Raw genomic sequence first — 11818 nt, 5'->3', positions numbered from 1 at the left:
AGTTACTACCGTTTAGAATTTTGGCATGATTTAAATATAGGATACTTTGTGTAACAATTAGGAGCCATGGGTTTTACTTTATTTTGTTTTCATTGTGCACAGTTGTCATATTGATACATTTATGGAGTATATACACAGTATGTGCAAAGCATACTTTTCAGTTTCAGAATTACATTATATATTACATGATGTGTGTTGATGAGCTGGTTAATAGAGACGCAGCATATACAGATGTTACAACATTATGTGGAAAGTCTCAATTGTTTTAAGACGATATTTTTAAGGTATGGTGTTTTTTTTTACCCCATTAATCACGTTAAAGGCAAATTTAGTGTTTAAGAACATCTTTCCTAAAACGTGCCAATCTGTTGTGCGAGGCAAGGACTTTTTCAGACTTCTATAAAATGTACATAAATCAGGAGCTTGATTGACTTGTCTTTAACTATAATTATTGTCATGTGGGTGGTGGCCTTACGCAGATTATGTAGAAACAAAATTACTTTTTTTTCGGTATGCCCTGAAAATTTGTGGTATCTGTTTTATACTTAAACTATTAAGACCAACTATTAAGATCAAGCTTCAATTTTTACAGTGGAGGTTATGGAATGTTTTGGTGTTCTTGAACATAACACGGGTAGGAGATCAGCAGATGAGAATAGTGCATAATGATAGGAATAGTGCCAATGTCAAAGACACCATGCATGGCGCTATCCAATGATGTGAGCCAGATCATTTCTTAATTTCCTATTTTTCCCATAAGAAAAGGACATAAATGTTTTTGTCAGTAAATGTTCCCTTTGTTTTTTAGGCTGTATAAGTTGTTTTGAAGGATCATGAAGAGGCTCTTCCCTTTTTTATTTACCGTGGTATTTGCGGCATCCACACAGTCCCCGTTCAGTCCGCAATTCATTGAGGAACTCGGGTCGGACATTGGAATCCAAGTGTTTAACCAGGTGGTGAAGACCAAACCTCATGAAAATGTGGTTATATCACCTCATGGGATTGCATCTGTTCTTGGCATGCTGCAGTTAGGGGCAGACGGGAAGACCAAGAAGCAGCTAACAACTGCCATGCGATATAAAGTGAATGGTCAGTAACATTTTCTTGTACACTTACCTTTGCAGGTGGCACAAAATGTATAACTTAAATCTTTCTTAAAATTACATATTTTATTTTATTTGGAAATTTTCCTTTTTTCTTTGCACAACATCAGCAGTTCCACAAATTAAGAGTAGAAGACAATCTCCAATAACAAAAACATACAATCGTAGATCGCCATCATCACGGCCAGCATTATATCATAACAAAGATAATCTAAACAAGTAATACTTCTTTTCAGTGGTGTCACAATTTAAGACGTGATCTATTAAACAATCATGCACGTTAGGGCAAGTTAATCAATTCCCAGATTATATGGGGTATCTGGGGGGTGAGAAAGCAAAAGCAGAATTGCCAAGGAATAAAATTTAATTGGTTTTGGAAGTCACGTTTCACCAAGGCAACCAAATTGTATCATATTTTTTTATGTTATTATTAGTACCTGGCCTTATCCTATTTCTAGTTTAGCCGTATGCCTATCCTTACTTAAATGTCCTCACTGTATTAACATCAACCACTTCTGCTGGAAGGCTATTCCATGCATCCTCTATCCTTTCAGTAAAAGAATCATATTTATTAAGCAGTGACTCAGTTGTGCTACCAATACAGCTTGTTGATTTTGCATTCACACATAAAAATGACAATAAGACTTCAAGTGAAGTCATTTTTGGTAATTTTCTCCTGCATGTTTACTTTTTAATTTTTTGTTGGCACATACAGTACTACGGTTATCGGGTGAAAATTACATTATATAAACATTTTATATCAATGTTTTATTTCTGTTATTTTTTGAATGTATGTATTTTTTCATTCTCAGAGGTTGGAAAGATACTAAAGAAGATTAACAAGGTGATTGTGGCGAAAAAAAATAAAGATATTGTTACAACGGCAAATGGAGTGTTTGCCAATAGCGGACTCAAATTTGAGCCTTACTTTGAATCGAAGAATAGAGAAGTCTTTCACAGTCAAGTAAAAAGTGTTGACTTTCAAGAAAAGGACACAGCTGCCTCCACTATCAACCAGTGGGTGAAAAATGAGACAAAGGGTGAGCATTTACCCTCATAGACACATGCGTTTCTGTCTGTTCATTGTGGATCAAGATAGAATACTGATGTTGCTTCATTCTTTAGTATGCTTTACTTTTAAGAAATCGATGTCACTGAATGCGCATAATTCCCGGACTCCAACTTAGAGGAACCACAGTTATTTTTATCACTGATTTAGCAATCCCTTTGCCTATTCTAAAAGCATCTTTTCCTAGTTATTTTCAATAATGTTCCTTTCCTGTGTGTCTTGTAGGAATGATCGAGGATCTGATTTCTCCTGAGATATTGGACAGCTCATTGACACGTATGGTATTAGTCAATGCACTGTATTTTAAGGGACTGTGGAAATCTCGTTTTCAGCATGAAAACACGAAAAAACGCACATTTCATGGACCAGATGGCAAAACTTACCAAGTCCCGATGCTGGCCCAACTATCCCTGTTTAGGAGCGGTAAGAACAATATTTAGAATGTAAAACCGTAAAGATATAATATTAACACAGTGATTATTTAGCCGGATCTTCCTTATTAAGAAAGTAATAGTACATTTATCCCCCTAGGTTCAGCAAGTACGCCCAGTGGCCTCTGGTACAATGTAATAGAGCTGCCCTATCATGGTGGGAGTCTCAGTATGTTGGTTGCATTGCCGACGGATGAGAGCACACCATTGTCCGCCATAATTCCTCACATTAGTACTAAAACTTTGCAAAGTTGGATGACTATGGCTCCGAAGAGAGTTCAGTTAATTTTGCCCAAGTAAGTGACTGCATGCACTTTTGAATATTGATTGTTTCTAACAGTACTTTGCCAAGCCCAGACAAGGCTGAATGAATCCTATCTGCTGTCAAATCATATGTTTCTCTGTAACTAATACTGGTAAATATTTGTAATATATATTGCCTAGAATACCTAAAGCTGGTATTATCTCTTCAGGTTCACTGTCGAAGCCGCGACTGATCTGAAAGGACCTCTTAAAAACCTGGGTATTACAGACCTGTTTGATTCATCAAAAGCTAACTTCACAAAGATCACAAGTATGTCCTTTTTACCCGGAATTTTTTATTCAGTTTTAGCCTTACCAGTAAGCTTGTTGTATATTGGAAGAACAGAGTATATGCTGAACACACGATGGCAATCAATACTATGGGGCATCTTTATGACAACCTGAATAAGAGGAAAGAAATAAACCCTTATCCCAGAACCTGAAAATGTTATCAAGCTTAGAGTCTGCTGTATTCTTTTGCTTCTGAAGTGCACGTTCTATATGGGGAATTGTTATCAGAGACTGAGTTTCTCACATCCCAGCATCCTAGGATCAGAAAATGCCGGCAGGGAGAAAACACTGAAATCAAAACACTCAGCGATTTTATTAATGCTGCATAATCTGTACTTTAGGAGCATTCTAAGAAAGATGCAGTTGTTCCATTGTGATATTCACTGCTGGGAATTTAAAAAAAACAAACAAGCCTTTCTTATACGAATATAAGGGAAAATTAATTTGTTTTAATGTAAGCTTAATCAGTAAAGAATTTTTTTTTTAAAAAGTCTTACAATAATCCTTTGTATGCAAAAACTACTGTTTGTGCAGTATGCTGTAAATAGATACTTTAGAATTATAATATTCCCATTTTGGAGAATACTCTGGTGCCCTCTTGTGCTTTGATTTAACATCATACTTTCTCTTTTTATCAATATAGGTAGACAGTTATATTTAAGATTTATTCGCTATGGTTGAAGTTTCTTAGGCAATCGGATATTTTATGCTTTATTTAAAGACAACCATGGCGAGCCTCTCCTACAAGAAGGGTTGAAGTGGCCCTGCATAATACATAATAATCATGTAATAATGTATATTAATCATTTAATAATTTAATTTGATGCATTCTACTTGCTTGCTTGAGAAGCACACTACATAGTAATTTCAGTGTGTTGAAATGTTCCACTGGCAAGCTCAGTGTAATGAATACACTTCTTTGTACGACCTTTAATACAACCACTGCATACTAACTACAAAAAAAAAGAAAAGATAGAGCTGTGAAAGACGCTTCGGACATCCTGAAAGCTAATGTGATTTTACTTTTTTCTGTGTTGGGCCAAATAAAAGGTGTCAAGTTTTACTGAAGATTTAATATTAACTACAAAACAAATATCACCTCAACTTCACTATGTAATTGTACCGCTACTGACTTATTCAGAACTTTTAGTTATAAGGTTTCTTTGTGTTAAGGAAGCTTGCTGAAGAAAATCTCTTCTTTTCACGCGTGGAACGTAGAGAGATGTGTTTCTTATTAGAAAAGACGACTCGCCCGGGGATCCTTTATTATAAGCCTTAAGAGGTTTACATTAAGCAGGGCCGGTATACCAAAATATATTAATATCTGTATCGATTGAAATATCTGAAATACATTTAAACAAAGCTCAGAAGACATGCAGCCTAGGTTATTAAATGTTTACTGGAGAGTGCTCTTTAAACTTTATATATTTTATATACGGTATTTTGTTATCCTTGGAAAGATCCCAGCCTAAACAGAGCCTAAATTGCTGTTTTTTATTATAGGATCGGAGCACCTTCATGTTAGCCACTTGCTGCAGAAGGCCAAAATAGAAGTAAATGAGGATGGCACTAAGGCAGCAGCAGCAACAAGTAAGCAATATGTATATAACACACACACATATATGTATACACACACATAAGAAAATCAGTTTGTGCAAATAAAGTGATCTGAAGATGTCATTCTTTATAATTTCACACATTAACCTATTATTTCAATTATATTTCCAGCTGCCGTTTTGATAGCAAGATCATCACCACCCTGGTTTATTGTGGACAGACCTTTTTTATTTTTTATCAGGCATCACCCTACAGGTGGGTAAATTTATATAAACACAGTCTACGTGAATAAAGCATGCCTTGGTGAGGAATGATATGCCTGTCTGGAAAGTTGAGAACCTAGATCAGTTAGGATCTTCGATGCCAGGATTAATACTAGTAATGTTGGCGAGGCATACTGTATCTATTGCCTATGAATATTATTTTTTTCAGTCCTGGTTTAATTGTAGAGTTCTATTATCCGATTAATAAACTTGTCTATTTTACCCAATCAATTTGCTTGTACTGTGACACTAAAAGCTTACATCATTGATCAGTGCCAGCCTGTAATGGGCAGTAAAAAAAAAAACTGCCATACAATACAATATTTTATTATATTTTACTCTGTAAACTAGTGGAAACAATACTTACTGGGTAGGTTACTCTGTTGCATTGTTGCATATGCATTCCATATGTGTATTGATACATCGTATCCTGGTCCTTGCCACTAGAACCTAAGAGAATATGACCACCGAGAGGCAAAACACTGCTCCTTGATATGTGGAACATTTATAATTTGATCCATCGATGTAGGGGACCATTGACCTTTGCTGGCCTCCACCAACCGCTCCACCAAATATTTCAAAACAGAGGAAAGATCTATGAACATTCATAAATAAAAAAACAAAACAAAAAAAACCAATTCCCTCAATTCCTGCTAGGGACTTTGTATTAAAGTGTCAGAAGGCTAAACTGCAAGCAGACATCCCATATTTAAACTGTACAGAGCTTTGGAATCGTAGCTCTTAATAAATACAAAGGATAAAATATATACATACAATTTGGAACAGTGGAATTTATCCAAATCAACATCATCTGGAAGTGTTCATGTTAGCTGGTATTTTGTAATGACTGTAGTAACCATATTCTTGCCTTTTGCAGGTGCTGTGTTGTTCACAGGACAAGTAAACAAGCCTTGAGAGACAATGAAGACTTGACATGTGAAACTCCTCTTGATTCCATCATTTAGACATTTGTACATTACTCTAGTTCCTGTGAATTTTCCATTTTAAATGGAGAAATTTTAATTGTGCTTGTAACTTTTTAAAATGATTTTATATATAATTTTGATAACTGTATTTGACGGTACAATTATGGTTCTTTTGGGGTTGTTTTTAACTACTGAAAGTGTGTTTATTTTATTTTTTTCCATTGAATTTTTTTGCTGTAAAAACATTTTTGGTATCCTAGAGGAGATCTCTGTTTACCGTTTTATAACCCTTAGTTCCGGAGGAAGATGCAACCCTGCAAATTGTCAAAGATTTTTTTTGTGATACAGTATTTGGGGCTGGTGATCCTGCACCTTAATTAAGGTCACCACTTGCACTGATGGTCAGTTACCTTGGCATATGAATGAAGAATCACTTTGTATTAATTTAGGTATTTTAATACACCCTGTTTCCCTTGGCTTGTCCGTCTTTAGAATTAGAGATTAGATTGTAATGTTTTATATTGTTGGTAGCAGAAAATGCATGTGTTACTAATAAACATACCAAATTAACACTTTGTATCAATTTTCAGACGACACCTCGTGTTTGAGGTGCCTTTAAGAATAAAATTGTACTGAAACGTAAAATTTGTTATTTTGTTGTTTTGAAGGTGTAATGTATGTGTAATGTGTTTTATTTTTTTTTTTTAAGTCTTCAGCCAAAGTTGATGATTTTTATTGGGCCAACATGGACATAGTTGTCATATATGCTTTTTTGGGACCTCCGTGTTCTTTCTAAATGTAATATATACAATAGCGATGTCACTGTGGGAATCGGTCACGCTGGGCTAGGCTTAAGGTCCAATTAGAGTGTACAAGCTGAACTATGGTACCCCCTGGCATCTACCTGGCCCCTCCCGCTTCCCTCTTATCCTCCCAGCCACTTCCTGTTCTTACCACCTCCCTCCAGAATCCCTCTGCTCTGACCTGCCCCATCTGCTCCAATCTGACTCAACCCTTGTACATCATTGCTGAGGTGGCCAAGACTCAATCATGTAACAGGGACTTGCAGGGTCTGTAGAGACATGATTGGGTCTCCTGCCACAGCATCTCACAGACTGATTTGAGATTAGTCAGTGTATGTTCCTGTATGCTGTCGGCCCATGACACGGTTCTCTAAACAAGGAACTGTTCATGGAAACCCTCTGCTGTACATGGGAAAAGTTAATTATACGACTTGGCTTCAGAAAAGGATACATAGAATGTGTGACTGGAAAATCTATAGGTTAATACTCCTCCACTACATCTGGGCTGTTCAAAGTAGAGCCGTGCGCGGGACTGCTTTTTTAATCCCGCTCCCGCTGATTTTTTTTTTTTTTTTTTGTCCAATCCCGCCCGCTCCCACATTGTGTGTTCCACTCTCGCAACATTTGTGCCCAATCTCGCCCGCTCCCGCCACAGTCACACCCACCTCCTCACCTGAATTGCAGATTTCCTGCGCAGTCCCGCAAGGCTGCCCTTGAGTTGCTCCCTCACAACGTCTCTTCTCTTGCTCCGCCCAGGAACACAGCGGAGTCACCAGACTGAACAGCCCATTTTTATTTATTTATTGTTAAAGCCCACCCTTCATGTACCATCTTTGAATTTCCCCAAATCACTTAAACATTCATGATAGACACAAACACTTACTCACTCATTCACACAAATCATTAACACATATTCATTAATGCAGTCTCACAAATCATTCAAGCAATTCATTCACACATTTATTCATTCATTCTCATACGCATTCACACAATTCATCCACACATTTATTCGTTCATTCTCATAAGCATTCACACTACCCCTCTCCCCATCCCCTTCTTATCTGCCCCTTCTAACTATGTTCCCCCTTTCCCAATATGTACCCCCTCTCACTATATATCCCCTCTCACTGCACCCCCCTCCCTTACCCTACTTACCTTGTTGCCGAGTAAGCAGCAACTGCGACCGGGTCCGCCACTCTAGGAGGCCGGGCAGCCCCCACCAGGGCCGGCCTTAGGGGTGCGCGACCGCACAGTGCTTACATTAAAACATCGGGGTTTTTTTTTTTAAACTTTATTTAACATCCTCCATGTTAAATAAAGTTAAACGAACTTTATTTAACATGAAGGATGTTAAATAAAGTAAACAAAAATTGGTTGATGCCAGAGGAAGACCCTCCAGGTGACCAATAGGCTCATCCCACTGGTCTCCCTCCCTGTTCAATCAGTTAAATGTCCGTACGAGCGACTTTATTGGTCGCTCGTACGGACATTTAACTAATTGAACAGGGAGGGAGACCCGTGGCATCTGCAGGGTAAGTTGCAGCATTGGGGTTTTAAAACCTCAATGCTGCAACTTACCCGGCACATCCCACTGGTCTCCCTCCCTGTTCAATTAGTTAAATGTCCGTACGAGCGACTAATAAAGTCGCTTGTACGGACATTTAACTAATTGTTGAACAGGGAGGGAGACCAGTGGGATGTGCCGGGTAAGTTGCAGCATTGGGGTTTTAAAACCCCAATGCTGCAACTTTACCCTGCAGATGCCACTGGTCCCCTCTGTTGGTCCCCCACATCATGTGAATCACACGCTGGAGGTTTACTTGCTGGTGACATGTATGGTATGTACTACTGAATCCCCTTTTGAAAAAAAGCATTGGACAATAGACCTAACAGACAGTTCAATGGGTTTTATGCTACCATCTAAACAGCCAACATCTTACTAGATCTTCCTCAAGCTTAAAGGGAACGCTCATCAATATGTTGATTACTAGTATGAGATTAAAAATACATTTTCACGTATTTTCAAGACCGTTCTAGTTCTTCCACAATGTAATGTTTCCAGGTAGGTTAATATACTGTAAGTCATTTATATGTGTTCTAGCTCTGTTATCATAACCCAATCTACTAGACAAACACCCTGACTCGCTATCATGCTGCCTGTGGTATACCACACAATAGCTAATCACCCAGACACTGACACTAACCAACAAAAGTTCATAAAGTAAGAAATAGCATTGTACAAGTAGGACTTCATTAGCATTGCCATAAATAATCCACATGGTGTTTAAGCAGTGAAAGTCTCACAAAACATCAGATGGGATTGTTGGATCAACATTAAATAAAACCTTGGTCTCTTAAGTGCTAATTGCTGTTCTATATACAGCACTGTATTTAATGAAGAATATATTACAAACACTTCTGTTTTAGGGGCTAAACAAGATAAGGAGCTTCATGAGAACATTTTATGTCACATTATGGTCTATTTATGTAAATGTGTAAGGCACTTAGAATATGTATTTAGGAATACATGTGGTTTACACACTTTTAATTTATAAACATCTATTTTGCTGTATCTAAACACCTTATTGTGACCATTAGGGCTGTAGAACACCGATACACCCATACCCAAAAACATTCCGAACTCCTAGAAAAGAAACACACCAAAGTAAGAAAGATTGATAAGGACATTTGGGTACCACACAATTGACCATAATCTGATGTGTTACCTATATTGTCCACTAGGTGGCAAGACAAGCTCACTAAATGTTTGAAACAAAACTGCATTTTGCAGTATTTTAAATGCAAGAGAAAAGCAGCCTGATCCTCATTTACTACAAAAGCCCAAGCTCAAAAGTGATAAACATGTAAACCTTATACGGGTGATCAAACATTTAAAACCATTTGTCAGAATCTGGATCTAGGATGAATTCATGCAATTATTAATACACATATTGTCATAGTTCCTGAATTCGGAAAGTGTATTAAATTTGGTAAATACAAATATATGGAAACAATTCTCAGATGAATAAACTAGAAAATGCCCTAGCGATTACCCCAGGGGTTCTAAGGCTTGTAGTAAGTATCAGAGACCGCAGTAAATCAAAACCATCCTAGTCAATGAGATGCAGTGACACTACACATCCTGGCCCTGCAAATATAACTATGTATACATATTGGATCTGTAAGCCTCCTTTGTATCCCCTGATTAGGTACCTGCACAGTGGGTAGGACAGGAAGCATTAAAATGTATGGAAGAGCCCTCTATGCCTCCAGTTTGCTTCAGGTTTTTCAGCCTGGGCTTACATTGACATTGCTAATGTGCTGTTCGTAGGTATCTATTCACCTAATACTGGAATTATTATTATTCACGGAATAATGAAATATAAAGTGAAAAGATGATTTCAGAGGATGTCTTCTTAAGAAGAAGCGGAAAAAAATGTTTGTTAACTGCAGATGCTCTGCGGGGGTGTAAATCACAGAGCATCAGAGGCTTGAAAGTGTCAACAAACTAATATACTACCCCTTGAGTGCAGAAACTCTGACCCTTAAGTTGTCTGTGGAAAATTGGTCATCTGAATACACAGACTAATTGCAAATAAACCGTGTGTTAATAATGGATTAATAACGTGTCAGAAGATTAAGCTGCAATGCAATTTGCCTAGTGGTTATGCTGTCGCTATGGCAACAACAACAAAAAAAACATTTTGTCAGAATGTCTATTATAGGAACCAAATAGCTGGTGCGGAAAAATTGGAGGAGGGTTAATAAACAATTCCCTGTAAGGGGTTGTTCAATTGCCCCCACATATAAATTAAATATTGGAATTTATTCAATCCTTTAAATGCCAGAGAGCTGGTCGACTCGGTGCACTTCCTGCTATAAAATGGCTAATTAGTGGAACTTTAACATCGCAAACAGGAGCTTATTAGCTTCTTGCTTTTTACATATTAGATTATTTGTTACATCCCCTCCTATATACTGACATTTGGAACAAGATGTCCTCATCTAGATTAAAACACCCATCAAATAAAAACAAGCCCTATTAGGCTACAATAGCCCTGCATTAAGCACAAAACATTTCACAGGCTTAATTTTCCCACATTTTGCCTCTCCAAATGTGAGCAATAAAATTGTACGTTGTGAACAATTACAAAGAAAAAAATCGTGGTAGTTTCCTTTTAAAATACCAAGTTTGTCAGCTCAGCATAAGCCCAAAACAATAATGCAGTTCGAAATAAAGTAAATTCAGCTTTCATTGCAGACTTTGGCTAATGAGTACACTGTCTCCTCTGCATCTCCAATTAATGCAGTTTTTTAAATGGGTGCCTGAGGAGGGTTGGAAGCTGAAATAGCAATTTTCTCCATTCCACAATAAATATACCAGCACAAAACAAAGACATCAGGCCTGTCACGCTGCCTGTGCGGCTGTCAGAGACATGTAAAGAGAGAGTACTTTTTCTGTAAATGGTTTTCAGACTGGCAGGATGTATGCTGGGGAGCGCTGCTTTTCTACCACTGAAGTTCTTCTCTCCTGCGGCTAAATTTTATTACCTGAGATAAAACGTATCATTGTTTTTAGCTTATGTTTTTTTTTCTCTTGCATCCTGTGAGAGAACTGCTATTCAGTTACTAGAGATAAATTTATCTAATAGTTGCTCGACGGAGGCAATAAAGAAAATAGGCCACAGGACAAAAAAAACCCAAAACAAATATGATTTGTTGTCATGGTAAAAAGATGGAATAGATCTGGGATTTTTATTGTACTGCAAATTTGTTTTTAATTTTCAATGCGTCATTGTACATTTTGCTGTTACTCGAAGGGTCAAACAAAACTGATGAGAAACTTTATATTATATACACATAACTAACATTATTATGCCCAGTAGCACATAATTAGCCAATATGCTTAATGATGCCAGGTGTACACCTCATTAACGGTGAACTTGCAACTTGGAACAATAAAGACACACTAATGTGCTATTCTGTTCAGCATAGCCTGCAAAGTTTCCAGTAACATTTTCTACTGGAAAAAAAAAAAAGATCTCCTCAAGTGGCCATAACAACATATAATA

At 37.4% G+C, this 11818-nt stretch overlaps 1 protein-coding gene across 1 annotated transcript; it reads left to right on the top strand.

The window, feature by feature from the left end:
• Nucleotides 1–833: 833 nt before the first annotated feature.
• LOC149300234 (glia-derived nexin-like) lies at nt 834–5932 on the top strand. Its single transcript, XM_089485252.1, has 8 exons — nt 834–1089; nt 1916–2143; nt 2398–2595; nt 2704–2899; nt 3077–3177; nt 4701–4787; nt 4926–5009; nt 5895–5932. The coding sequence occupies exons 1-8, from the start codon at nt 834–836 to the stop codon at nt 5930–5932; spliced, it is 1188 nt and encodes a 395-aa protein (XP_089341378.1).
• The last annotated feature ends 5886 nt before the right edge of the window (nt 5933–11818 follow it).

The sequence above is a fragment of the Sceloporus occidentalis genome, unplaced genomic scaffold (genome assembly GCF_023333645.1).
Source record: "Sceloporus occidentalis isolate IW3139 unplaced genomic scaffold, rSceOcc1.0.p SCAF_25, whole genome shotgun sequence".
NCBI classification, from domain to species: Eukaryota; Metazoa; Chordata; class Lepidosauria; order Squamata; family Phrynosomatidae; genus Sceloporus; species Sceloporus occidentalis.
This window is presented reverse-complemented; position numbering and strand designations above follow the sequence as displayed.